The sequence below is a fragment of the Neolamprologus multifasciatus genome, chromosome 20 (genome assembly GCF_963576455.1).
Source record: "Neolamprologus multifasciatus chromosome 20, fNeoMul1.2, whole genome shotgun sequence".
Taxonomy (NCBI): domain Eukaryota; kingdom Metazoa; phylum Chordata; class Actinopteri; order Cichliformes; family Cichlidae; genus Neolamprologus; species Neolamprologus multifasciatus.
The window spans coordinates 28,712,939-28,739,290 of NC_140458.1; the positions used below are offsets into that span (position 1 = coordinate 28,712,939).

At 38.4% G+C, this 26,352-nt stretch overlaps 3 protein-coding genes and 2 pseudogenes across 9 annotated transcripts; 3 read left to right on the forward strand and 2 right to left on the reverse strand.

The window, feature by feature from the left end:
- Positions 1-6,301: 6,301 nt before the first annotated feature.
- LOC146495147 (coiled-coil domain-containing protein 106-like) lies at positions 6,302-9,805 on the forward strand (annotated as a pseudogene).
- LOC146495148 (uncharacterized) lies at positions 9,697-12,872 on the forward strand. Its single transcript, XM_085146986.1, has one exon. It carries the CDS (start codon positions 9,697-9,699, stop codon positions 11,968-11,970), a length of 2,274 nt encoding a protein of 757 aa, XP_085003112.1. The 3' UTR covers positions 11,971-12,872.
- A 419-nt stretch (positions 12,873-13,291) lies between these two features.
- LOC146495149 (uncharacterized) lies at positions 13,292-17,805 on the reverse strand. Of its 5 annotated transcripts, none has more exons than XM_085147004.1 (5): positions 17,385-17,805; positions 16,605-16,878; positions 16,334-16,378; positions 15,530-16,074; positions 13,292-15,407 (listed from the first exon to the last, which is right to left on the reverse strand). In XM_085147004.1, the coding sequence occupies exons 4-5, from the start codon at positions 15,752-15,754 to the stop codon at positions 14,814-14,816; spliced, it is 819 nt and encodes a 272-aa protein (XP_085003130.1). In that variant the 5' UTR covers positions 15,755-16,074; positions 16,334-16,378; positions 16,605-16,878; positions 17,385-17,805; the 3' UTR covers positions 13,292-14,813. The 5 variants fall into 5 exon arrangements, with proteins under 5 accessions (XP_085003130.1, XP_085003133.1, XP_085003131.1 ...); XM_085147007.1 differs by having other exon boundaries at positions 15,530-16,118; XM_085147005.1 differs by having other exon boundaries at positions 16,334-16,878.
- A 155-nt stretch (positions 17,806-17,960) lies between these two features.
- LOC146495150 (uncharacterized) lies at positions 17,961-21,289 on the forward strand (annotated as a pseudogene).
- A 548-nt stretch (positions 21,290-21,837) lies between these two features.
- On the reverse strand, positions 21,838-26,224 carry LOC146495151 (uncharacterized). 3 transcript variants are annotated; one of them, XM_085147003.1, is made up of 6 exons: positions 25,804-26,224; positions 25,023-25,296; positions 24,752-24,796; positions 24,332-24,492; positions 23,948-24,148; positions 21,838-23,824 (listed from the first exon to the last, which is right to left on the reverse strand). In XM_085147003.1, the coding sequence occupies exons 4-6, from the start codon at positions 24,395-24,397 to the stop codon at positions 23,231-23,233; spliced, it is 861 nt and encodes a 286-aa protein (XP_085003129.1). In that variant the 5' UTR covers positions 24,398-24,492; positions 24,752-24,796; positions 25,023-25,296; positions 25,804-26,224; the 3' UTR covers positions 21,838-23,230. The 3 variants fall into 3 exon arrangements, with proteins under 3 accessions (XP_085003129.1, XP_085003128.1, XP_085003127.1); XM_085147002.1 differs by having other exon boundaries at positions 24,332-24,536; positions 24,752-25,296; XM_085147001.1 differs by having other exon boundaries at positions 24,332-25,296; positions 25,798-26,224.
- Positions 26,225-26,352: the final 128 nt, after the last annotated feature.

Genomic DNA, 26,352 nt, shown 5'->3' on the forward strand with positions numbered 1-26,352 from the left:
CTAGCACTTTATATAGCCTCTGTAGAAATTATCCACATATTTCACTTATCTTAACTGCACTACTGTATAATTCTGTATAAATAATCATTCTGTACAATACGATCATTTTAATTCTACAACTGTATTTTAGTTCTTAACTTTAATGTTTAATGTACTTTAATGTATATGTATGTATATATGTATTTAATTCTATAACTTGCATAGTTCACATTTCTGTATAGCTGTATATCTCATATTTCTGTATAGTTTTTTTATTTCATATTTCGGTACCACTTTACAATAAGACTCCCTTTATAGATGGCTAATAAATAGTTTATAGCTATGTTATTAATTAACCTGTAAATGCTTTATAAACCATTATTAATGGTTTATTATGAATTAGTTGAGGGTAAAGTGTAAAGCATAACACCATTATTAAACGAATAATAAACATTTATATATTCCAAATGGGAGCCTTATTGTAAAGTGTAAAGCATAACACCACCTATTAATGAGTAATAAACATTAATAAATGCCAAAGGGGAGCCTTATGGTAAAGTGTAAAGCATAGCATTTTTTATTAGTGTGTAATAAACATTTATAAATGCCAAATGGGAGCCTTATTGTAAAGTGTAAATCATAACATCATTAATTAATGACTAATAAACATTTATAAATGGCAAAAGTGAGACTTACATGTATGTCACCATTTATTACACTTGGACCTAAATTACAATCAGTGCTACTGTCAAAAATGGCAATGTATTGTAAGAGTACCACATGTAACATTAAATGTGTTATTTAAAACACCAAAAGCCACCCCCTCCAAAAAAAGTTCATGCCAGACTGGTTCAGACTGGAAATATTTTTTGTACATCCTTGAACAAAAGTTCCAGTTGCCCATCAGGGTGTTGTGAACCAAGCCAAGATGACCATTCAAGAACCATGAGGTGTTCCTCCAGCAACTTCTCAGTACGATTTCCTCTTAGTCTACAGACATGTCCTTTGATGGTCATCCAAGCTCTTTCGATATGTTGTGTATGACTGCCAGATTGACGATCTACAAATCACCTGCTGTGATTTACAGTGTAGGCATTCTTGTAGGCTCTCCACTCATCACTGATAATTGCACTACCTGACTTAACATGCTGTCTGATCAGAAGAACAAGGTGGTGCCTTGTAGTGATGTGTCGGTCGCAAACAAAATGGCTCTTAGAGACGGATTTTTGACGTGAACGACACGAGCCAGCTCCTTATCGCGAGCCGTGGATTTTTTTTTCCTTCTCTCACCCTCTCTCTCGCACTTTTTTTCCACTTCACTCCGCACGCGCCTTGTGCTTTGCGCTGGGCAGAGCGGGGAGGGGGGGTAGTTACACTGGCAGTAGCACAGGAACAGAGCGGGAGGGAAAAAGAGAGAGAAAGAGAGCCAGGGACAACAATGTCACATTAGAAAGGTATAGTAATCATCCACAACTATTTTCAGTTGCGGATGATAAAGGATTCAGAAAGTTTATTCATGCAGGCCCATATGACAGAGAATATGCAAGTTCTTTTTGTTTTCATATTTTAATTTATATTTAATTGTGTTGTGGTTTGCAGTGTTTTGTGTTGTTACACTTTAAATATGTTTAAAAGGAAAAAGCTGAAAATTTGAATAGTTAAAGTTGAACTGTGAATAGTTGGTTTTTTGTATTGTATAATTTATTTTATTACATTTTATGTGGAGTGAATAAATCACGTACAAACTTCAAAACACGTACGAACTCTGAAGCGCGTACATACCCCGAAGCACGTACAAACCCCGAAGCACGTACAAACTCAGAAGCACGTAAAAACTCCAAAACACGTACAAAACACAACAGAAGTGCTCCAGAATGCTAGGCGCAGTGTTGAGCTTTTGTTCCCTAGTGGCTACACAAGCCAGCAAGTACCAATGACTAAATTTGGTGTGTGGTAGTAACAGGTAAATGAACATTTTTTAAAAATTATTTGAATATATATGAGTGCTTGTGTATAAATACACATATGCTTTCAATTGTGTAATTTAAGTGATCTAGGTAGCTCTGTTTTGGAAGTTCAGTTAACGCTAGAAATGTGTTTTGGAGTTTGTATGTGCTTTGTCTCCAGGGGCCACGGCATATATTTATATATAATATATATATATAAATAAAACCACTTTTATTTACATTAGTAATTCATTTTGTGCAAAATTTTATATTATTGTTAATAATAAATTAATTAAAGCAACAAAACAACCTGAAGAGCCGGTTCGGAGCCGAAGAGCCGGCTCTTTTTAGTGAGTCGAGCCGAAAATCCCATCACTAGTGCCTTGATCGTTTTTCAGCAAGCTTTAACATGAGCCTTCGCCTTTTCTCTTTAATTCCCATCAGTCCAAATATCCATTTCTTTGTTTTCCATGCATTTCCAAAACATCCATGTGCATACTGAAAACAAAAAGAATATTATTACACAGAATATTTAGAAAGAAACATTCAAAAAGTTGTTTGCCTTTAATTACACGAATATAAACATGTCAAATGTGCCTTGCCATGCTACTTAGTGTTCTGGAGCTGCCACTTCGTCATCGATCATATCTATTTGTCTGAGCCTGAGCCCTTGAGAATAAATCTGTGACATAAATTGAGACAATTATTACTTACTGAGGCCCTGAAAAGAGATGATTTTGATTTCTCAAAGAGGGAGCAAGTTCTGATTGTTCTGGAAATGTTCTTATGACTTGCTCTTTTGCAGCACATGAGAGCATACCAATGAGTTAAGTAAAGAAATGGACCCTAAAACATGCACATTAATTGATAAGATAATCACAAAATTCATGAAGACAATAATAATGAAAAGGGGTTAATGCTCCCTCTTGCATTGATAACATAGAAATATTTTTGTTATATTTACTACATGCACTACATTATCATGCATTATACATACCACATATATTGGTCTTTCTTCACCACGGAAATCATTTTCATCTTATGGTGGCAAACAGGGCATCTAAGCTTCTTCTTTACCAAGTGTTTCTTCTGCAGCCATTTAATGAGCCACAGTGCCTTATATTTCATTTGTTTTTCTTCTATTGGGGTATGCACTCATACCCCAATATGAGTGCCTACATTACCTACATTTTGGTAGAAAGAAATTAGTATTTTATTTCACGATCACCCCGAAACACCGTAAAATCTAGTGCAACTCGGTTCAGAGTTAAAGAACTTAATATGCCATATAAAACAAGCCCTATAACCAAAAATAGTCCCACACAAAAAAAAGAGGATTTTCTTACCTGTTATAGTGTCTCCGACTCTGTTATGAAGATCTACCCCATTGACTGTAGAAAACATGGACGACGCGACAGCTCCCCAAAAATGAAGCCAAAACGTCTCTATCACCCCCTGGTGTCTGGCTGCAGTATAGGTCATAAACCCCGCCTCCTCCATGTTAGCGGATGGGACTGGGGTCAGACTAAAATAAATTAATTCTCCTTAGAGAATTAATTAATTATTCTTTGGATAATTTTTTTTCCAAAGATTCTTTCTTTTGTTTGCAATAGTTCTCATCACACTGATTGATGTTCAAGGGGTCTCCTTTCCCATAAGTTTGATTCTAATTCCTACCGCGGTGATGTTAAATTGGGGTGAAACGTCATCATAAGAGCTTTGACTGACAGCTGCAGTCACGGAGAAACTTGCGTATCTCTGTCCGGGAATAGCAGATAGAGCGCAGGCTCTGAGAGGAGGGCCAGCGTTTACGCTGCGAAAACACGACCGAGTGTTTTAACCTGACAGCCTGACGTGTTCTTCAGTAAACTGGACTACCCGACAGAAGGACCCGAGGCCCCGCTGCACTTTTTCGGTAAGTTAAACGTGTTTGTAAACTAATCCGTAACTACCGTCCTTAGCTAGCTCCTGAGACCTAGCTAGCTATAATGTGCACTCGGCTGTCAGGGTTCGTTTAGCTGTGCAGGTAAATGAATTTACTAAAGAAATCAAGAGAAACGCCCGGGCTGCTCAGTCACTAATTACTGTTACTGTACTTTTATTACAAGTATTATACTGTAAAAGCAACAGGCTGCACCCTGCTTCAGCTCCTGTGCAGAGCTGAATATTAAATATGTGCAAACAACAGCATGTTTTCAGTCTCTTGCTACATCTGTAAAGACAGTAACAATTTTTTTTAAAGCTTGTACTTCAGTAACTCCTCTTTAATCAGGAACTATGGATTAAAGTACTGTAGTGTACTGTAATACTGAAAAAAATGTAAGAGAAGAATTTCAGATCCTGAGTGTGTGAGGACAGAAGAATCAGCATTATTTCAATATTGAGGGATAAAATTTATATCTGAGTTTGATGGTTCTGTTGTCTTTATTACAGGAGCTGCCCTCAGATTCAGACCTCAGCCCCATCGAGTGACAGCAGACAGATCATCCAACATGTTAACTGCAAAATGAACTGATGAAAACAGTACAAAGGTTAAAGTACCACACGTGCTGTAGTGAAAGCTGCAGCTGTTTTATTGATGAAGTTAAAGCCAAAAAATCAAAAGGATTAATCACTCATGTAACTGTGTCACTATATATATATATCAGCATTAACAGGACCTCAGTTTGGTGTTTCACAAAGCTGCTGATCTCAGACCTGCACAGCTTCCGTTTTAAACACTTGATGTACTCAGCTGCATGAAGAGCATATGAGATTTTCTCTAACACAATTAAATAAAACCTGATGACGGTCAAAGGTCGTCACTTGTATGTTGAACTACAAACTTGTCATCTGGAATTTTTTCACACATAGTGTGTTATTGACCATAAAGTGATTCAGAGTTATTCATACCAGAGTAACCAGAGAGGATCACATATTTTAAATATATAACTTTCTACAGGACTGAATATAATATCTTTATGTAAAAGTCCGGAGCCTCTGGGGAGTATCTGAGTATTTATAACATTACACAAACCAAAGGTCTTATCACAGTGTTGATGAAATGCTGGGTTTATCCATCTCCTGGGGCGGGCCTACAGAGGAGTGCTGAAGATTTCCCTGTGAGGGAGCTGCTAGTGAAGATCATGAGTCCTGCTTGATCAATGTGATGAGCTTCAGTCTTCCTGGTGTTTCTTAAATGATGCCTCTTACAGCGGGTCAACAGAACTTATGGCACAGGACAGCTGTGATGAAAGAAAGGCAAGAAGTTTCTCCAAACCTCTGGACCCAGAAACCCAGCTTGGTCCTGATGGTCTCCCTCACTAGTTTCTCTCCAGGGTGAATGTAGCTGTTGATATAATATGGACTCTATTATTAAATGAAAAGAACAAATTAGACTACACTACTGAGACGTTCTGCTGATGTATTTAAAGTCTCCATGTTACCAGGCTGTAGAGGGCTCTGAAGATTTAAACAGTTTTAGATCTATTACACTCAGTCTTATGTTAGAATCTCAAAGGACAGCATTATATTGTTGATATTAACAGTAACTCTGGGCCTCTGTAGAGTGTGCAGCTGATCTCATCGCTGTCTAAAAATGGATAAAAAAAAAAACATAAGTGTTGAAGACTATTAAGAGTAGCAGGTGTGTAGCATCGCTAACTAGCTAGCAACAAGCTTCCAACACAGTGCGTATGCTAGCGGCTAATCTAACTAACGAATTAACAACAGTGATTTTAGAACTATAAGATGATAAGCTGTGTGTCTTTTTTATAACAGTGACATGGTTGTATTTACCTTAATTAAACGAGTCGTCAGTTGCGGTAAACCAGCAAAAAAAACTCGAGCAGCCGAGCCGTAAAAAGTGTAGGGGGGCGTGTTTGCGGTCACGTCCAGCTGGTGTGTGGGCGGGAGCGTTACACAGTCGCTCCACCTCAAGTCACGCAGACTCTGGCTCCAAATTTGCAAGATGGCAGCCTCCACAAGTGGGGTATTTTGGCTTCATTTTTGCACAATGGTAGGAGGCGGGGTCGCGTCGTCCATGTTTTCTACAGTCAATGATCTACCCACTGGATTCATGGTAAAAAAAATGTTCTGGCGCCAAAGGGAGGGGAAACAAACTTAATCCAAACACAGAGGAGCTCATATAAACATCTAATCACAGTTAATCTTATTAAGGAAAGTCCCTCCTATCAGAGCGCGTCCACCAGCTGAAGGTCAAGGGGCACGAACAGACACTGAAATCGCTCGTGGAAGTTGCTGCGCCGTGGATGGAGCAGAAGATAAAACTTTGTGTGCCTCTGCGACCTACACAGTCAGCACACGTTCGAAGGGATACAAAAAGCAGAGACTGGATGGGCTAGATTGCACTAAGCTAACGGCGTCAGCAGTTAAACATGACGGTGAGTAACGTTGTAATGCTAGCTACCTGTCTACCGAGCCATTTGGCTGCTAGCTACGGTGGCTAATTAACATCAGGTAACACTGGAATAGCTCTAATACTATTGATTATTCCAAACGTTTGATATCACTCTGTTGTATATTTTTAGTTTTTATCTTTTGTTTATGTGCATCAATAGATTTATATTAAACACCCCAGTAAGGTAGTACACATAAGGATTATTTGCCTTGTTTTACAAATGTCTAAACCATCATAGGTGGATATATCAAAACTTTTTTACAAAGTGGCTTTTTATAAATTCAAGTTGTAACCATTTTTAATCAATATTTTTCCCCAAGTTTAGATTAGAAATTATTTTATATATGTGTGTATATATATATATATATACACACACACACACACACACACACACACACACACACTCTCTCTCTCTCTCTCTCTCTCTCTCTCTCTCTCTCTCTCTCTCTCTCTCTCTCTCTCGATACTTTATTCACATGATGATTTTCTTTAACAAAATCCGCATTCTCTTTAAGCACATAAGCTGACTAAATCGTCAGTTGTGTAATTGAAAAACAGGGGGACTTTGAAGTAGCAGCTACTCTGCACATCTTTGTCACTCAGTGTAATCTGAGTGGTGTCAAATATCTTGTTTCTAAAACCAGCCATTTTCTTGTTTGCATCCTGCAGAGCAACCTAAAGACGAACCATTCAATGATCCTTTTTCATCGAAGGCTTCTGAAAACTCAGATTCATCTTCCGCATCTTCATCTGCATCGTCTGTCCTCCTCATCTTCATCCCCAAAGAAGCGAAAGCACAAATACAAGAAAAAACATTCATGAGCCAAGAAACCCAAGAAGGAGCAGAAGAAGGTCCTGCAGCGTGGTGAGCAAAAGATTTTGGAAGAGAAGATTGTACAGAAGAGGATACTATAAATGTGACATAAAACATAGTATTATGATTTTTATTTTTTCTAAAAACTACTCTGTGTTTGCTACGTCCTATATACATATCTATCTGTCTATGCTTTGAGAATTTGCTTTTCTAATTATTTGCTTTGTTTTCATTTTTAGTTCAAACGCCAAATGATATACAATATGTGATACAAATCCCTCCTCAAGACATTTCCAAAGACGAAGACCATGACCAAAGCTTTTCAGAAGCATGGGCTCGACAGGAACACTGTTTTGTCTACTTCATCAGTTGGGGAGCTTGCTATTGCGGTCCCCAATGTTTACCAGGAGCTACTGTCCAACAGGCCTAGTGGAGAGACGGTACTAGCTTTTGCTAAGCGATGTGAGGCTGCAGTTCAAGGCAGTGATGAAGTAAAAAACAAAATAGAAAGTATGAAGGCCGCTGGTACTTTGCTTCCAATTCAAAGAGGGAAATCTGTCTGAAACCCTAATTTGTTCTAAGTAGTTTTGTTTGTTTTGAGCATATTGAGCTGAAGAAAAGATGTGCAAAACCAACCGTTTTTCAAAGATCTGTTCACGTATGTGTTGTTTCCACACAACTAAGAGATTTACCTGTTAGGTTAGTTTATTTTATTGTTTTTTTATGTTTTGATTTGTATAAACGTGTGTAGAGTAAATAATACAGCTGTGCCGTTTCAGTTAAGGTAATTATAATTTTCCTTTGTCTTATGCCAGTGGCGAAATTAGGAATGGGATTTGTTTCCTTAATGTAGTTTTAGCTATCTTTAAAAGGCTTGTATATAAGTTTAGCAATGTTAAATAACTGTTGGTGCTTTATGCTTTTTATAGTAAGGCCCAATAATACTTACAAATGTTTGTTGGTCATAAATAAATGTTGACATGGTTTAAACTTTACAACAAGGCTCTCTTTTGTGTTTATAAATGTTTAGTAGTCATTAATAAATGGTGTTATGCTTTACACTTTACAATAAGGCTCCCATCTAGCATTTGCACATGTTCATTAGTCATTAATAAATGGGTTTATGCTTTGCACTTTACAATAAGGCTCCTATCTGGCATTTATAAATGTTTATTATTCATTAATAAATGTTTTATAATGGATAACTTGCACAGCTGTGGAGGCACCATCAATGCTGAATGATACTTGCAAGTTTTCTTGTGTTGTATTCACTGGCATCCACAGTGAAGACATCGTGGACAGCGGAGAATCTCCCGGTGGTGGAGCAGACTGGGACAGAGTTCCACTGATGAAAAAAAGTCACGATAGATTTTATAAAAATTAAATAAAAAAAGATTCAGAACAAAAGATTTGTGATCTACACAATCCAAGCTGATCAACGATAAGCTCAGTATTTTTAATTTAATATATTTTTCATCTGCTTGAATGTTTCCTTGTTCACACAGTGCTCAACCTGCTAGATTTTTGTTTGTTATTAATTTATTTTAAGTGTCTAATCTTATCTTTGAATCAAACATTCATATATATATATATACACTATGTTCATTATAATAGGATACATATATACTGTCAAACACCACTCTGACTTTCCATTCACGCTCAGCTGAATATTAAAATGGACAAATATGTGTCATCTCTGCATACGCTATGATCATTATAGAATGACATGAAATATTAAAACTGAGCTTAATTTTCAACATAAGCAGTAGTCATATAAATTCATATACTCTTAAACGCAAATGGTGAACGTTTTTCTGCAGAATACGTACTTGTACCTTTTGTGATGTTCGCCAGTATTAGTTGTCTTTGTATTGCGGGTCTAAATAAATAATTAAATAAATCCTCCAGCACTGGTTGTTGTCACCTATTGCTAATGCTTTGACGCTGGAAACCTCTCATACGGTGTAAGAATTTAATTCAACTGTTTATCACAGAAAAAGTGTGACTTGTAGGACACGTAAACCTAACACTAGCGGGGACAATGTTAGCTTAATAGCCAGCTCAACAGCTGTTGTTAGCTCTGGACAAGTGACTACAACAGCAGCGATGAGCCCCGATGAACGGAGCGGATGGGCTGTACATAAATGGATCGATCCGGGCGGGATACGGTGGGAAACGACAGACAACTTAAAGACAGGCTAAGTATAAGGATCGCTAAAGTCTGCTAAAAACAATCGTAATGCAAGCTGATCAAACTTGCAAATACACAATATCAAATTTAACCCATTCTGGTACAAAATGACATCATAATAGACTGTCCTTTGAACGTCACGACATTCGGCGATAACGTCACTTGAACTCCTTTGAAGACAGTTCTGGGGGCGGAGTCAGATCCCATAAATATCCCCCAAGTACATACCTTGAACCCATAGATCGCTATAGTTCTGAACTAGCTACGGTTTCAGTTTCCCTTGCAACACTTTCTCTCATTGAGTAGATCATTTTTCAAACACAGAATAACACGTCATATAAACTAAACTAAATACATTAATTTCAAAATGAGTTCCCTAAGCTACTTTGATATGCAGATGCTCAGAAATGAGATAGAACATTACAAACGAGCTGAAAAACGTCAGCTTGAGGAAATCCATGAAAAGAATTGTAGGATTTCAAGTCTTGAGGCATCTTTGAAAAAAGAGCAGGGACTGGTTGCAAAAATGAAAGAGGAGTCCAAAGAAATGCAGGTGCTCAAAAATGAAATGGAAAAGTACAAACAAGCTGAAAAACTTCAGCTTGAGGAAATCGATGAAAAGAATTGTAATATTTCAAATCTTGAGGCATCTTTGAAAAAAGAACAGGAACTGGTTGCAAAGATGAAAGAGGAGTCCAAAGAAATCCAGGTGCTCAGAAATGATATAGAAAATTACAAACAAGCTGAAAAACTTCAGCTTGAGGAAATTGATGAAAAGAATTCTAAGATTTCAAGTCTTGAGGCATCTTTGAAAGAAGAACAGGAACTGGTTGCTAAGATGACACAGGAATCCAAAGATGAAAAGATGGAAAAAATGGAAAATGTTTTGCTGGAAACCAAATCCCAGCTAAGTTCCGCAGAGTCACAGAATGTAGATCTCACAAACAAATATGAGGCAAAAATTCGGGCTCTTCGTAATGCAATCAAACACCTTGAAAATAAATGTGCCACTGAAAAAACGATGCGGGACAAGAAAGAAAGAGAGGTGGAATCTCTGGTTGTCCTTAAAATCAAAAATGAGCAAGAAAAACAAGAACTCATGATGAAGCTAAGCAAGATGACTGAGGAAAAAAATGAAAAAGTTAAAGAACTGCAGAAACAAAATGAGCAGCTTCAGACTGAGATTCAGAACAATGAGAAGTACATTCATCGTAATGACTTCCTTGAAAGAAGGATAGACGAGCTTCTTACACTACCTGGGGAGGTGTACTGCCGTCAACAGAAAGTTAAAAGTGTGGAAGAAGAAAAAGAGAAACTACAGGCTGAACTTAAAAAGTGTCAAAGACAAAATGAGGAGTATAAAGCGGGAAAGCACTGCGCAATAGACGAGAAAAACAAACTGACAAAGAAAAATGATGAGCTGAAAGTACGTCTTAGGGAGAAGGAATGTAACAACATAACGTTGAGGAAAGAGTTAAAAGTCAAAGTCCTGGAATCTGAAAGTCAGATAAAGGAGCTGGCAAGGCAACGTTTTACTATCGACCGCCTGGAAAAATGCCTTAAGGTTAAAACTAAGCAAATAATTATATTTGCAAATGAGACACAGGAATCTGGGAAGAAAATTTCATCCCAGGAAAATAAGATAGCCCGTCTGAAAACTGCTCTTAGCAAAGCAGAAAACGATCTGGAACTGGAGATAAAGAGAAGTGAAAATCTTAGGTCTGATAAAGTGCTCCTTTCTGAGACAAAGTTCTGCATTGAGAACAAACTCTATACAGCTAGAGACACTATAAAGACACTTCAGAATAAAATCAAAGAAAAGGCTCAAGAACTCCAAGAGACAAACGTAGACCTTGCCAATGCTAAGACCAGCTATAATGCTGTAAAGGCTGAGCTGGACATTATCAAACTGCAGCAGGCAGAACTAAAGAAAGAACACGAGAAACAGCTTAGCTCTGCAAATGACAACCTCTTCACAGTGAAGTCAAAGTTGACGCAAACTGTGGAGCATAAAGAAGAGGTTGAGAAAGCTCTGACAAAGTCCAAGTACACAATATTGAGGCTTAAGCAAGTAATAGAAGAACTGGAAACTGACATTGGCATTCAACAAGAAAAGAATGCAGTACAGAAAAAAGAAAATGACGATCTGCTGCAACAGCTGAAGGGAATTTATGACACGCTCGGCCACACTGTGCAAGTCGAGAAAAAAGCCTCCCCAGAGCAGCAAAGAAAGGATGGGGATGAAAAAATAGACTGGAAAAAGGTGAGATTTGACCTGAGCAATGTGGAATACTTTCCATCCAAAGACGACAATGAGCTGAAAGAACAACTGAGCGAAATTAGAGACCTTAAGGGTAAAATGGGTAACAAGCTTACCACATATGACAGTAAGCTAAAAGCAGTGCGTGGCCTTCTACCTATTTCCACTAGGGCCTGGTCTAAAACTGTAGAAAATTCAAACAAGCAGTCTGAGTCTAGAAGCTCACTCAAACTCAAGTCCACTGTTACTCCCAAGGCAGAAGAAGAAAGGTTTCATCCCCATCCACCTGTACGTAATTCCCAGTCAACTCTACGTAGAGTACACAATCCTGGTGCAAAAATAGTCAATCGCCGGCCTTCAGCCAAACCCAAACACATCTAAAAAACAAAGAAATAATCAGCTTTTAAGCTGGTTAAAACATATCTATTTTTTTGTTTCCAAAGTCAAAATAAATCACAAAGAGACAATATTACAAAACAAATTTAATACCCGCCCATCCTGAAGGTATATTACATCCGTAAACCAGGAGAGGCTGTATTTGCTATAACATCATAAATGTAAGACAATAAGGACATCTCTGCTGAAGGTTTCTTCCTGTTAAAAGGGAGTTTTTAGGGATGTGACTTTGCAATATTATATTATACATTATAATTTAATAAAGGTTTCAAATTGGCACAAATGTAAGACAATAAGGACATCTCTGCATGTGTGAGGAAGTGACATGCATTTCATCTATGTCGCTTCATCGCCCCCAACCGGTCGAGGTAGATGGCCGCCCCTCACTGAGCCTGGTTCTACTGAAGGTTTCTTCCTGTTAAAAGGGAGTTTTTCCTTCCCACTGTCGCCAAGTGCTTGCTCATAGGGGATCTTCGGATTGTTGGGTTTTCTCTGCATTATTGTAGGGATGTTACCTTGAAATATTATTATAATATAATATAATTATTATAATATAATAAAGATTTAAAATAGGCACAAATGTAAGAAAATAATGAGATCTCTGCATGTGTGAAGAGGTGACATGCATTTCATCTATGTCGTTTCATCACCCCCAACCGGTCGAGGTAGATGGCCGCCCCTCACTGAGCCTGGTTCTACTGAAGGTTTCTTCCTGTTAAAAGGGAGGTTTTCCTTCCCACTGTCGCCAAGTGCTTGCTCATAGGGGATCTTCGGATTGTTGGGTTTTCTCTGCATTATTGTAGGGATGTTACCTTGAAATATTATATTATATATTATAATATAATAAAGGTTTAAAATTGGCACAAATAAAATTGATGTGAACTGAATTTTTCTTTTGATGTGTACAAGTGGTTGTATTTGAGTACTTTTGATCTGCTTTTATTCACTACTACGCACACACTGGCTTCAAAAACACAAAATGATGCCAGTCCCCATGAAAAGGGAATTTTGGCTTCATTTTTGTACAGTGGCAGGAAGTGGAGTGAGGTTATTAAAATAGGCTATTCTCAGCTATTTTTAAAGCTACATTTTAGTTAGTTTTTAGTTAGCAAACCTTTAGTGACTGTGGCCAAATACATATTTCATTTTTTAAAGTAAACACATTTTCAGTCATTCGCAGTCAGACATTGAGGAAAAGCACATGTTCGGTAGCTAATCCGTGTATTTACCATGACTAACGAAATATCTCTGCTGAAGTCACTGAGATGGTTTATATGAGAAATAGAAATGTTACTGGCCTGATCAGTCACTAGGCAATGTTGCCGTTACTGTACCTTTATGAGTTACACAGTCAGAGCAACATGCTGGACTCTTCTTTAGCTCCTCTGCAGAGCCCATTATTAAATATGTGCAAACAGCAGCATGTTTCTGGCTCCCTCCACACATGGTCAAGGTCAAGTTTATTGATCGAGCACATTTCCAACAGCCCATGCTGCACAACTTGCTTTACAAACTAGAATGCAACTAAAACAAGTAAAATGCACAACAATGACGCAATAAAATGTAAATTAATAATAACACTAAAATAAAATAGAATGCATTTAAATTACTTATTGGCAGCAGACGTGACGCAGTTTCATCTGAAGATGAATCAATGAAAGGATTGAAAAATGTTCTCACAGTTTTCTTCAGTCGCAAACTGTCTTTAATATCAGCTCCAGTTTCTAGCAGATATCTCATTGTCTTGATAACACAGCTGATACATACTCCAATGTTTAATGCAAGCAAAAACGTTTTGAATGCTTCTCAGAGGAGATCAAAGCACTCATAACACTGGTGTTAATTTTCAACACATTATCGGTCTTTACCACAGTAAAATCAGGTAGCTGTCATTCAATGCCAACATCAGCCTACCTGACAGAGCCAAACTAAACTAAGCTTTTCCCATCAACTTCCATCAGACATTATAGTTTATCCAAGCAAAATTTTAATTAAAAAATAACAGCATCTATGAAAGTACATGAATTATTGATTAAGCTATTTGAAAATGGTGAAAGACCAGTCTGATAAAAAGCTGAAAAGATGCTGACACCGTTGTATTTCACGTTAGAATGAATGAAACAAAACTGTAATGCCTGAAAGAAATGTACAGTGGATTTCTCATTTGACTATAAAATATAAATGACTTTTGCCGGAGGGACTGAATAGCCAAATTCAATATAAAGATCTACTGTTCCATCACGTTTGGCAGCAAATATCTCATTTATCAGTCCATAGTGGAAATAAATAAGCATTCAACCTCTGATTTGACATTTTATTACTGTCTTAACAAAAACTGCAGTCAGAAAACATGAAATTCTGCAAAAGAACGATACAAGCTGAACTCATTTTGGTTTGAAGTGAGTCAGATACCATTCATTCACTGACTCCATTTCGAATTTGCCATTTCCCAATTCAGTAGAGAGCTCTGACTTGAATCATGTGTGGAAGGGACAACGTACAACTCTGAGCAGCACCGTACAGCACGCAGAGACAGTGTGCATCTCTATCGCTGCTGCAGGTATGAAGCTGTGAGGATCACTGACCAGAATGCATCACTTTAACAAACTGATGAAACCAGCTGTAACACAGGACTTGTTGTTTTGTTTTGTTTTTAATGCAGTCCAGCAAATGCGTTCTAGGAACAAAGAGTCAGCTGATTCATTTGCTACAATATAAGAGGTATTAGCAGTTCACCCTCCTTCTTAGCGTATGGCACAGTTTTTAAAAGTAGAGGCAAAGTTTCTGTTTAATGCTGTGAAAGCTCTGCCACACTCAGCTGTTATCCATCAGTGTTTAGCAGCCCGACTGGGCTTTTTAACAGTCTTCACTTTTACAGAGTTTTTGTATAGTAGCAGTCTCTCTGTGGTGTGAGGTGGCAAGCGGTTCCTTTTTGCTTTCACAATGCACGCAGCCATCGGACTGAAACGGTCAAAACCTCCAGATGTGGCGGGCACCGCCAGCAGCTTCTTGGCGAGGCCTTGGAGCTTCGGGAATCGAGAAGCACATTTCCAGTACTGAAGAGTAGAGTTGCTTTCCCACAGCGGTTCAGACAGGTACACGTTGAACTCTGACATCTTTAGAGTCTTTGCAGGCGGCTGAAGGAAGTTGAAGATGGACTTCCTCTTGAGGTCGTTTTCACTGATTTCAGGACAGTTGTTGTCTGAGCTGCCAGCACAAGTGTCCATCACGGCATCTGTCTGGCTTTCTTCTTTCACATCGTGCTCCAGCCCACTGCCTGTCTGATCTTTCTCTGCCTCAACAGTAGGAAAAGTTGAGGCTTCCATGTTTTCTAATGTGGACTCAACAATGCTGCGAGCCTCAGATTTTGACGGAGGTGTTAGGAAATCATTCTGTTCATCCTGGTTGTCATCAGAAAACGGCTGCAAAAAAAAATGGTCGTTTTAAATGTAGACACATTTTTTTTCTTTTATCTACTCAACACGCATATTCAACTAAATATCAATCTACAGGAGTCCGCTATGCTTCTGGCCTAATTTGGTACCTGCAGTTTGATCCTAGGATCCAGCACAGCAGCTAGTATCATGTCCTTCTGGTGAATCACTGGCTGGAAGTGTGTGTAGAGGCCTGTGCGCAGGGCCTTGCAGAAGTGGGTGTAGTTGGTGACACAATTCTCCAAGGTTTTATCAAGTCCAATGAGGGATGGTATGATGAGAGACATAGTCACACCATTTCCCTGCAGGACCTCCGATAGATAAGACACAAACATGTCTTCTATTAAAGACCCCGTTCACATTTCTTCTTAGCCTGATTATGGGATTACTGAACAAAAGGTTACACATGTAGATTTGGAAATTTCATTATAGATGTTGAAGATGCCTGGTGTAATTATTGCACACATCAGGTTTTTATTAACTTGCTCTGTTACCTGTAAAGCCTCCTCAAAGGGCTAAAGAAGACCTAGAATGTCAATCACTTGTTCCCTCATAACCATGACCAGCGGTGGGGCGCTGGCTGTGTCACTAGCTCCAGACAGACTCCTGGACCATTCGCCATAATGATAGCATCATGGAGTTCCAACGACAGTTGCTAGAGGAAGGGCACAAAGACACATTGTACTCCTTCATCAAAACCTAATTTAAAAGAGAAAAAGGGCAAAAATAATCTTGTTAAAAGAGCTCAGGTCTGCATCTTTTCTGTAAAAAATTTGCCACATTACACTAAATAATGTAAGCAAGAGGAAATGTCTCTTAAATTCTGTTTTTCCTCCCTCGCAATGTAAATGAATATATTGAAACCCAGCTTTAAATACACTTGGAAATAACATTTAAATCCTTTAGTCTCATACCTCGCTCCAGTAGGGGCTGCTCAGAATCATTCATACCAGAGTAACCTGAGAGGATAATATATATTTAAGCTGAAATGCTAGAAGTGTGACAACATATCATCTCTTTAAACTGAAGCATTGTATTCCTTTTTGAAAAATACAAATTTGATGTCAGCAACATAAAAGTTTGAGACATGCAACAAAAGACAGGAGAAGCTCTGCAATGGTAAAATTAAGCCCCAATTCGAATTATGTTATTTAAAAAAAGTATCTGGCAGCAGTCCCAACTTACCTGAGCCTGAACTCACAGATGGTGTGATACCTAGGCTAAAAGGGAGATGGACAATCTGGGTTTATCAAAGCACACTTCAAAAGCAAAGCAATTGTAATTGTACAAGGGTGCACTCCTGCTCGTGACATGGATAACTTGCACAGCTGTGGAGGCACCATCAATGCTGAATGGTATTTGCAAGTTTTCTTGTGTTGTATTCACTGGCATCCACAGTGAAGACATCGTGGACAGCGGAGAATCTCCCGGTGGTGGAGCAGACTGGGACAGAGTTCCACTGATGAAAAAGAGTCACGATGGATTTTATAAAAATTAAATAAAAAAAGATTCAGACCAAAAGATTTGTGATCTACACAATCCAAGCTGATCAACGATAAGCTCAGTATTTTTAATTTAATATATTTTTCATCTGCTTGAATGTTTCCTGGCTCACACAGTGCGCACCTGCTGATTTTTGTTTGTTATTAATTTATTTTGAATGTCTAATCTTATCTTTGAATCGAACATTCATACATATATACACTATGTTCATTATAATAAGATACATATATACTGTCAAACACCACTCTGACATTCCATTCATGCTCAGCTGAATATTAAAATGGACAAATATGAGGCATATTTGTCCATTTTAATATTCATCTCTGCATACGCTATGATCATTATAGAATGACATGAAATATTAAAACTGAGCTTAATTTTCAACATAAGCAGTAGTCATATAAATTCATATACTCTTAAACGCAAATGGTGAACGTTTTTCTGCAGAATACGTACTTGTACCTTTTGTGATGTTCGCCAGTATTAGTTGTCTTTGTATTGCGGGTCTAAATAAATAATTAAATAAATCCTCCAGCACTGGTTGTTGTCACCTATTGCTAATGCTTTGACGCTGGTAACCTCTCATACGGTGTAAGAATTTAATTCAACTGTTTATCACAGAAAAAGTATGACTTGTAGGACACGTAAACCTAACACTAGCGGGGATAATGTTAGCTTAATAGCCAGCTCAACAGCTGTTGTTAGCTCTGGACAAGTGACTACAACAGCAGCGATGAGCCCCGATGAACGGAGCGGATGGGCTGTACATAAATGGATCGATCCGGGCGGGATACGGTGGGAAACGACAGACAACTTAAAGACAGGCTAAGTATAAGGATCGCTAAAGTCTGCTAAAAAACAATCGTAATGCAAGCTGATCAAACTTGCAAATACACAATATCAAATTTAACCCATTCTGGTACAAAATGACATCATAATAGACTGTCCTTTGAACGTCACGACATTCGGCGATAACGTCACTTGAACTCCTTTGAAGACAGTTCTGGGGGCGGAGTCAGATCCCATAAATATCCCCCAAGTACATACCTTGAACCCATAGATCGCTATAGTTCTGAACTAGCTACGGTTTCAGTTTCCCTTGCAACACTTTCTCTCATTGAGTAGATCATTTTTCAAACACAGAATAACACGTCATATAAACTAAACTAAATACATTAATTTCAAAATGAGTTCCCTAAGCTACTTTGATATGCAGATGCTCAGAAATGAGATAGAACATTACAAACGAGCTGAAAAACGTCAGCTTGAGGAAATCCATGAAAAGAATTGTAGGATTTCAAGTCTTGAGGCATCTTTGAAAAAAGAGCAGGGACTGGTTGCAAAAATGAAAGAGGAGTCCAAAGAAATGCAGGTGCTCAAAAATGAAATGGAAAAGTACAAACAAGCTGAAAAACTTCAGCTTGAGGAAATCGATGAAAAGAATTGTAATATTTCAAATCTTGAGGCATCTTTGAAAAAAGAACAGGAACTGGTTGCAAAGATGAAAGAGGAGTCCAAAGAAATCCAGGTGCTCAGAAATGATATAGAAAATTACAAACAAGCTGAAAAACTTCAGCTTGAGGAAATTGATGAAAAGAATTCTAAGATTTCAAGTCTTGAGGCATCTTTGAAAGAAGAACAGGAACTGGTTGCTAAGATGACACAGGAATCCAAAGATGAAAAGATGGAAAAAATGGAAAATGTTTTGCTGGAAACCAAATCCCAGCTAAGTTCCGCAGAGTCACAGAATGTAGATCTCACAAACAAATATGAGGCAAAAATTCGGGCTCTTCGTAATGCAATCAAACACCTTGAAAATAAATGTGCCACTGAAAAAAACGATGCGGGACAAGAAAGAAAGAGAGGTGGAATCTCTGGTTGTCCTTAAAATAAAAAATGAGCAAGAAAAACAAGAACTCATGATGAAGCTAAGCAAGATGACTGAGGAAAAAAAATGAAAAAGTTAAAGAACTGCAGAAACAAAATGAGCAGCTTCAGACTGAGATTCAGAACAATGAGAAGTACATTCATCGTAATGACTTCCTTGAAAGAAGGATAGACGAGCTTCTTACACTACCTGGGGAGGTGTACTGCCGTCAACAGAAAGTTAAAAGTGTGGAAGAAGAAAAAGAGAAACTACAGGCTGAACTTAAAAAGTGTCAAAGACAAAATGAGGAGTATAAAGCGGGAAAGCACTGCGCAATAGACGAGAAAAACAAACTGACAAAGAAAAATGATGAGCTGAAAGTACGTCTTAGGGAGAAGGAATGTAACAACATAACGTTGAGGAAAGAGTTAAAAGTCAAAGTCCTGGAATCTGAAAGTCAGATAAAGGAGCTGGCAAGGCAACGTTTTACTATCGACCGCCTGGAAAAATGCCTTAAGGTTAAAACTAAGCAAATAATTATATTTGAAAATGAGATGCAGGAATCTGGGAAGAAAATTTCATCCCAGGAAAATAAGATAGCCCGTCTGAAAACTGCTCTTAGCAAAGCAGAAAACGATCTGGAACTGGAGATAAAGAGAAGTGAAAATCTTAGGTCTGATAAAGTGCTCCTTTCTGAGACAAAGTTCTGCATTGAGAACAAACTTTATACAGCTAGAGACACTATAAAGACACTTCAGAATAAAATCAAAGAAAAGGCTCAAGAACTCCAAGAGACAAACGTAGACCTTGCCAATGCTAAGACCAGCTATAATGCTGTAAAGGCTGAGCTGGACATTATCAAACTGCAGCAGGCAGAACTAAAGAAAGAACACGAGAAACAGCTTAGCTCTGCAAATGACAACCTCTTCACAGTGAAGTCAAAGTTGACGCAAACTGTGGAGCATAAAGAAGAGGTTGAGAAAGCTCTGACAAAGTCCAAATACGCAGTATTGAGGCTTAAGCAAGTAATAGAAGAACTGGAAACTGACATTGGCATTCAACAAGAAAAGAATGCAGTACAGAAAAAAGAAAATGACGATCTGCTGCAACAGCTGAAGGGAATTTATGACACGCTCGGCCACACTGTGCAAGTCGAGAAAAAAGCCTCCCCAGAGCAGCAAAGAAAGGATGGGGATGAAAAAATAGACTGGAAAAAGGTGAGATTTGACCTGAGCAATGTGGAATACTTTCCATCCAAAGACGACAATGAGCTGAAAGAACAACTGAGCGAAATTAGAGACCTTAAGGGTAAAATGGGTAACAAGCTTACCACATATGACAGTAAGCTAAAAGCAGTGCGTGGCCTTCTACCTCCTATTTCCACTAGGGCCTGGTCTAAAACTGTAGAAAATTCAAACAAGCAGTCTGAGTCTAGAAGCTCACTCAAACTCAAGTCCACTGTTACTCCCAAGGCAGAAGAAGAAAGGGTTCATCCCCATCCACCTGTACGTAATTCCCAGTCAACTCTACGTAGAGTACACAATCCTGGTGCAAAAATAGTCAATCGCCGGCCTTCAGCCAAACCCAAACACATCTAAAAAACAAAGAAATAATCAGCTTTTAAGCTGGTTAAAACATATCTATTTTTTTGTTTCCAAAGTCAAAATAAATCACAAAGAGACAATATTACAAAACAAATTTAATACCCGCCCATCCTGAAGGTATATTACATCCGTAAACCAGGAGAGGCTGTATTTGCTATAACATCATAAATGTAAGACAATAAGGACATCTCTGCTGAAGGTTTCTTCCTGTTAAAAGGGAGTTTTTAGGGATGTGACTTTGCAATATTATATTATACATTATAATTTAATAAAGGTTTCAAATTGGCACAAATGTAAGACAATAAGGACATCTCTGCATGTGTGAGGAAGTGACATGCATTTCATCTATGTCGCTTCATCGCCCCCAACCGGTCGAGGTAGATGGCCGCCCCTCACTGAGCCTGGTTCTACTGAAGGTTTCTTCCTGTTAAAAGGGAGTTTTTCCTTCCCACTGTCGCCAAGTGCTTGCTCATAGGGGATCTTCGGATTGTTGGGTTTTCTCTGCATTATTGTAGGGATGTTACCTTGAAATATTATTATAATATAATATAATTATTATAATATAATAAAGATTTAAAATAGGCACAAATGTAAGAAAATAATGAGATCTCTGCATGTGTGAAGAGGTGACATGCATTTCATCTATGTCGTTTCATCACCCCCAACCGGTCGAGGTAGATGGCCGCCCCTCACTGAGCCTGGTTCTACTGAAGGTTTCTTCCTGTTAAAAGGGAGGTTTTCCTTCCCACTGTCGCCAAGTGCTTGCTCATAGGGGATCTTCGGATTGTTGGGTTTTCTCTGCATTATTGTAGGGATGTTACCTTGAAATATTATATTATATATTATAATATAATAAAGGTTTAAAATTGGCACAAATAAAATTGATGTGAACTGAATTTTTCTTTTGATGTGTACAAGTCGTTGTATTTGAGTACTTTTGATCTGCTTTTATTCACTACTACGCACACACTGGCTTCAAAAACACAAAGTGATGCCAGTCCCCATGAAAAGGGAATTTTGGCTTCATTTTTGTACAGTGGCAGGAAGTGGAGTGAGGTTATTAAAATAGGCTGTTCTCAGCTGTTTTTAAAGCTACATTTTAGTTAGTTTTTAGTTAGCAAACCTTTAGTGACTGTGGCCAAATACATATTTCATTTTTTAAAGTAAACACATTTTCAGTCATTCGCAGTCAGACATTGAGGAAAAGCACATGTTCGGTAGCTAATCCGTGTATTTACCATGACTAACGAAATATCTCTGCTGAAGTCACTGAGATGGTTTATATGAGAAATAGAAATGTTACTGGCCTGATCAGTCACTAGGCAATGTTGCCGTTACTGTACCTTTATGAGTTACACAGTCAGAGCAACATGCTGGACTCTTCTTTAGCTCCTCTGCAGAGCCCATTATTAAATATGTGCAAACAGCAGCATGTTTTTGGCTCCCTCCACACATGGTCAAGGTCAAGTTTATTGATCGAGCACATTTCCAACAGCCCATGCTGCACAACTTGCTTTACAAACTAGAATGCAACTAAAACAAGTAAAATGCACAACAATGACGCAATAAAATGTAAATTAATAATAACACTAAAATAAAATAGAATGCCTTTAAATTACTTATTGGCAGCAGACGTGACGCAGTTTCATCTGAAGATGAATCAATGAAAGGATTGAAAAATGTTCTCACAGTTTTCTTCAGTCGCAAACTGTCTTTAATATCAGCTCCAGTTTCTAGCAGATATCTCATTTTCTTGATAACACAGCTGATACATACTCCAATGTTTAATGCAAGCAAAAACGTTTTGAATGCTTCTCAGAGGAGATCAAAGCACTCATAACACTGGTGTTAATTTTCAACACATTATCGGTCTTTACCACAGTAAAATCAGGTAGCTGTCATTCAATGCCAACATCAGCCTACCTGACAAAGCCAAACTAAACTAAGCTTTTCCCATCAACTTCCATCAGACATTATAGTTTATCCAAGCAAAATTTTAATTAAAAAATAACAGCATCTATGAAAGTACATGAATTATTGATTAAGCTATTTGAAAATGGTGAAAGACCAGTCTGATAAAAAGCTGAAAAGATGCTGACACCGTTGTATTTCACGTTAGAATGAATGAAACAAAACTGTAATGCCTGAAAGAAATGTACAGTGGATTTCTCATTTGACTATAAAATATAAATGACTTTTGCCGGAGGGACTGAATAGCCAAATTCAATATAAAGATCTACGGTTCCATCACGTTTGGCAGCAAATATCTCATTTATCAGTCCATAGTGGAAATAAATAAGCATTCAACCTCTGATTTGACATTTTATTACTGTCTTAACAAAAACTGCAGTCAGAAAACATGAAATTCTGCAAAAGAACGATACAAGCTGAACTCATTTTGGTTTGAAGTGAGTCAGATACCATTCATTCACTGACTCCATTTCGAATTTGCCATTTCCCAATTCAGTAGAGAGCTCTGACTTGAATCATGTGTGGAAGGGACAAAGTACAACTCTGAGCAGCACCGTACAGCACACAGAGACAGTGTGCATCTCTATCGCTGCTGCAGGTATGAAGCTGTGAGGATCACTGACCAGAATGCATCACTTTAACAAACTGATGAAACCAGCTGTAACACAGGACTTGTTGTTTTGTTTTGTTTTTAATGCAGTCCAGCAAATGCGTTCTAGGAACAAAGAGTCAGCTGATTCATTTGCTACAATATACGAGGTATTAGCAGTTCACCCTCCTTCTTAGCGTATGGCACAGTTTTTAAAAGTAGAGGCAAAGTTTCTGTTTAATGCTGTGAAAGCTCTGCCACACTCAGCTGTTATCCATCAGTGTTTAGCAGCCCGACTGGGCTTTTTAACAGTCTTCACTTTTACAGAGTTTTTGTATAGTAGCAGTCTCTCTGTGGTGTGAGGTGGCAAGCGGTTCCTTTTTGCTTTCACAATGCACGCAGCCATCGGACTGAAACGGTCAAAACCTCCAGATGTGGCGGGCACCGCCAGCAGCTTCTTGGCGAGGCCTTGGAGCTTCGGGAATCGAGAAGCACATTTCCAGTACTGAAGAGTAGAGTTGCTTTCCCACAGCGGTTCAGACAGGTACACGTCGAACTCTGACATCTTTAGAGTCTTTGCAGGCGGCTGAAGGAAGTTGAAGATGGACTTCCTCTTGAGGTTGTTTTCACTGATTTCAGGACAGTTGTTGTCTGAGCTGCCAGCACAAGTGTCCATCACGGCATCTGTCTGGCTTTCTTCTTTCACATCGTGCTCCAGCCCACTGCCTGTCTGATCTTTCTCTGCCTCAACAGTAGGAAAAGTTGAGGCTTCCATGTTTTCTAATGTGGACTCAACAATGCTGCGAGCCTCAGATTTTGACGGAGGTGTTAGGAAATCATTCTGTTCATCCTGGTTGTCATCAGAAAACGGCTGCAAAAAAAAAATGGTTGTTTTAAATGTAGACACATTTTTTTTCCTTTATCTACTCAACACGCATATTCAACTAAATATCAATCTACAGGAGTCCGCTATGCTTCTGGCCTAATTTGGTACCTGCAGTTTGATCCTAGGATCCAGCACAGCAGCTAGTATCATGTCCTTCTGGTGAATCACTGGCTGGAAGTGTGTGTAGAGGCCTGTGCGCAGGGCCTTGCAGAAGTGGGTGTAGTTGGTGACACAATTCTCCAAGGTTTTATCAAGTCCAATGAGGGACGGTATGATGAGAGACATAGTCACACCATTTCCCTGCAGGACCTCCGATAGATAAGACACAAACATGTCTTCTATTAAAGACCCCGTTCACATTTCTTCTTAGCCTGATTATGGGATTACTGAACAAAAGGTTACACATGTAGATTTGGAAATTTCATTATAGATGTTGAAGATGCCTGGTGTAATTATTGCACACATCAGGTTTTTATTAACTTGCTCTGTTACCTGTAAAGCCTCCTCAAAGGGCTCAAGAAGACCTAGAATGTCAATCACTTGTTCCCTCATAACCATGACCAGCGGTGGGGTGCTGGCTGTGTCACTAGCTCCAGACAGACTCCTGGACCATTCGCCATAATGATAGCATCATGGAGTTCCAACGACAGTTGCTAGAGGAAGGGCACAAAGACACATTGTACTCCTTCATCAAAACCTAATTTAAAAGAGAAAAAGGGCAAAAATAATCTTGTTAAAAGAGCTCAGGTCTGCATCTTTTCTGTAAAAAATTTGCCACATTACACTAAATAATGTAAGCAAGAGGAAACGTCTCTTAAATTCTGTTTTTCCTCCCTCGCAATGTAAATGAATATATTGAAACCCAGCTTTAAATACACTTGGAAATAACATTTAAATCCTTTAGTCTCATACCTCGCTCCAGTAGGGGCTGCTCAGAATCATTCATACCAGAGTAACCTGAGAGGATAATATATATTTAAGCTGAAATGCTAGAAGTGTGACAACATATCATCTCTTTAAACTGAAGCATTGTATTCCTTTTTGAAAAATACAAATTTGATGTCAGCAACATAAAAGTTTGAGACATGCAACAAAAGACAGGAGAAGCTCTGCAATGGTAAAATTAAGCCCCAATTCGAATTATGTTATTTAAAAAAAGTATCTGGCAGCAGTCCCAACTTACCTGAGCCTGAACTCACAGATGGCGTGATACCTAGGCTAAAAGGGAGATGGACAATCTGGGTTTATCAAAGCACACTTCAAAAGCAAAGCAATTGTAATTGTACAAGGGTGCACTCCTGCTCGTGACATGGATAACTTGCACAGCTGTGGAGGCACCATCAATGCTGAATGATATTTGCAAGTTTTCTTGTGTTGTATTCACTGGCATCCACAGTGAAGACATCGTAGACAGCGGAGAATCTCCCGGTGGTGGAGCAGACTGGGACAGAGTTCCACTGATGAAAAAGAGTCACGATGGATTTTATAAAAATTAAATAAAAAAAGGTTCAGACCAAAAGATTTGTGATCTACACAATCCAAGCTGATCAACGATAAGCTCAGTATTTTTAATTTAATATATTTTTCATCTGCTCGAATGTTTCCTGGCTCACACAGTGCGCACCTGCTAGATTTTTGTTTGTTATTAATTTATTTTGAATGTCTAATCTTATCTTTGAATCGAACATTCATACATATATACACTATGTTCATTATAATAAGATACATATATACTGTCAAACACCACTCTGACATTCCATTCATGCTCAGCTGAATATTAAAATGGACAAATATGAGGCATATTTGTCCATTTTAATATTCATCTCTGCATACGCTATGATCATTATAGAATGACATGAAATATTAAAACTGAGCTTAATTTTCAACATAAGCAGTAGTCATATAAATTCATATACTCTTAAACGCAAATGGTGAACGTTTTTCTGCAGAATACGTACTTGTACCTTTTGTGATGTTCGCCAGTATTAGTTGTCTTTGTATTGCGGGTCTAAATAAATAATTAAATAAATCCTCCAGCACTGGTTGTTGTCACCTATTGCTAATGCTTTGACGCTGGAAACCTCTCATACGGTGTAAGAATTTAATTCAACTGTTTATCACAGAAAAAGTGTGACTTGTAGGACACGTAAACCTAACACTAGCGGGCATAATGTTAGCTTAATAGCCAGCTCAACAGCTGTTGTTAGCTCTGGACAAGTGACTACAACAGCAGCGATGAGCCCCGATGAACGGAGCGGATGGGCTGTACATAAATGGATCGATCCGGGCGGGATACGGTGGGAAACGACAGACAACTTAAAGACAGGCTAAGTATAAGGATCGCTAAAGTCTGCTAAAAAACAATCGTAATGCAAGCTGATCAAACTTGCAAATACACAATATCAAATTTAACCCATTCTGGTACAAAATGACATCATAATAGACTGTCCTTTGAACGTCACGACATTCGGCGATAACGTCACTTGAACTCCTTTGAAGACAGTTCTGGGGGC

Bases quoted from the DNA above. Each gene is read 5' to 3' on its own strand.
- LOC146495148 (XM_085146986.1), top strand. From the start codon at position 9,697: ATGAGTTCCCTAAGCTACTTTGATATGCAGATGCTCAGAAATGAGATA.
- LOC146495151 (XM_085147003.1), bottom strand. From the start codon at position 24,397: ATGGTTATGAGGGAACAAGTGATTGACATTCTAGGTCTTCTTGAGCCC. The intron at 24,149-24,331 runs GTAACAGAGCAA...TATCTATCGGAG, and splicing joins CCTTTGAGGAGGCTTTACAG to GTCCTGCAGGGAAATGGTGT. The intron at 23,825-23,947 runs GTACCAAATTAG...TTTTTTTTGCAG, and splicing joins ATCCTAGGATCAAACTGCAG to CCGTTTTCTGATGACAACCA.
- LOC146495149 (XM_085147004.1), bottom strand. From the start codon at position 15,754: ATGTTTGTGTCTTATCTATCGGAGGTCCTGCAGGGAAATGGTGTGACT. The intron at 15,408-15,529 runs GTACCAAATTAG...TTTTTTTTGCAG, and splicing joins ATCCTAGGATCAAACTGCAG to CCGTTTTCTGATGACAACCA.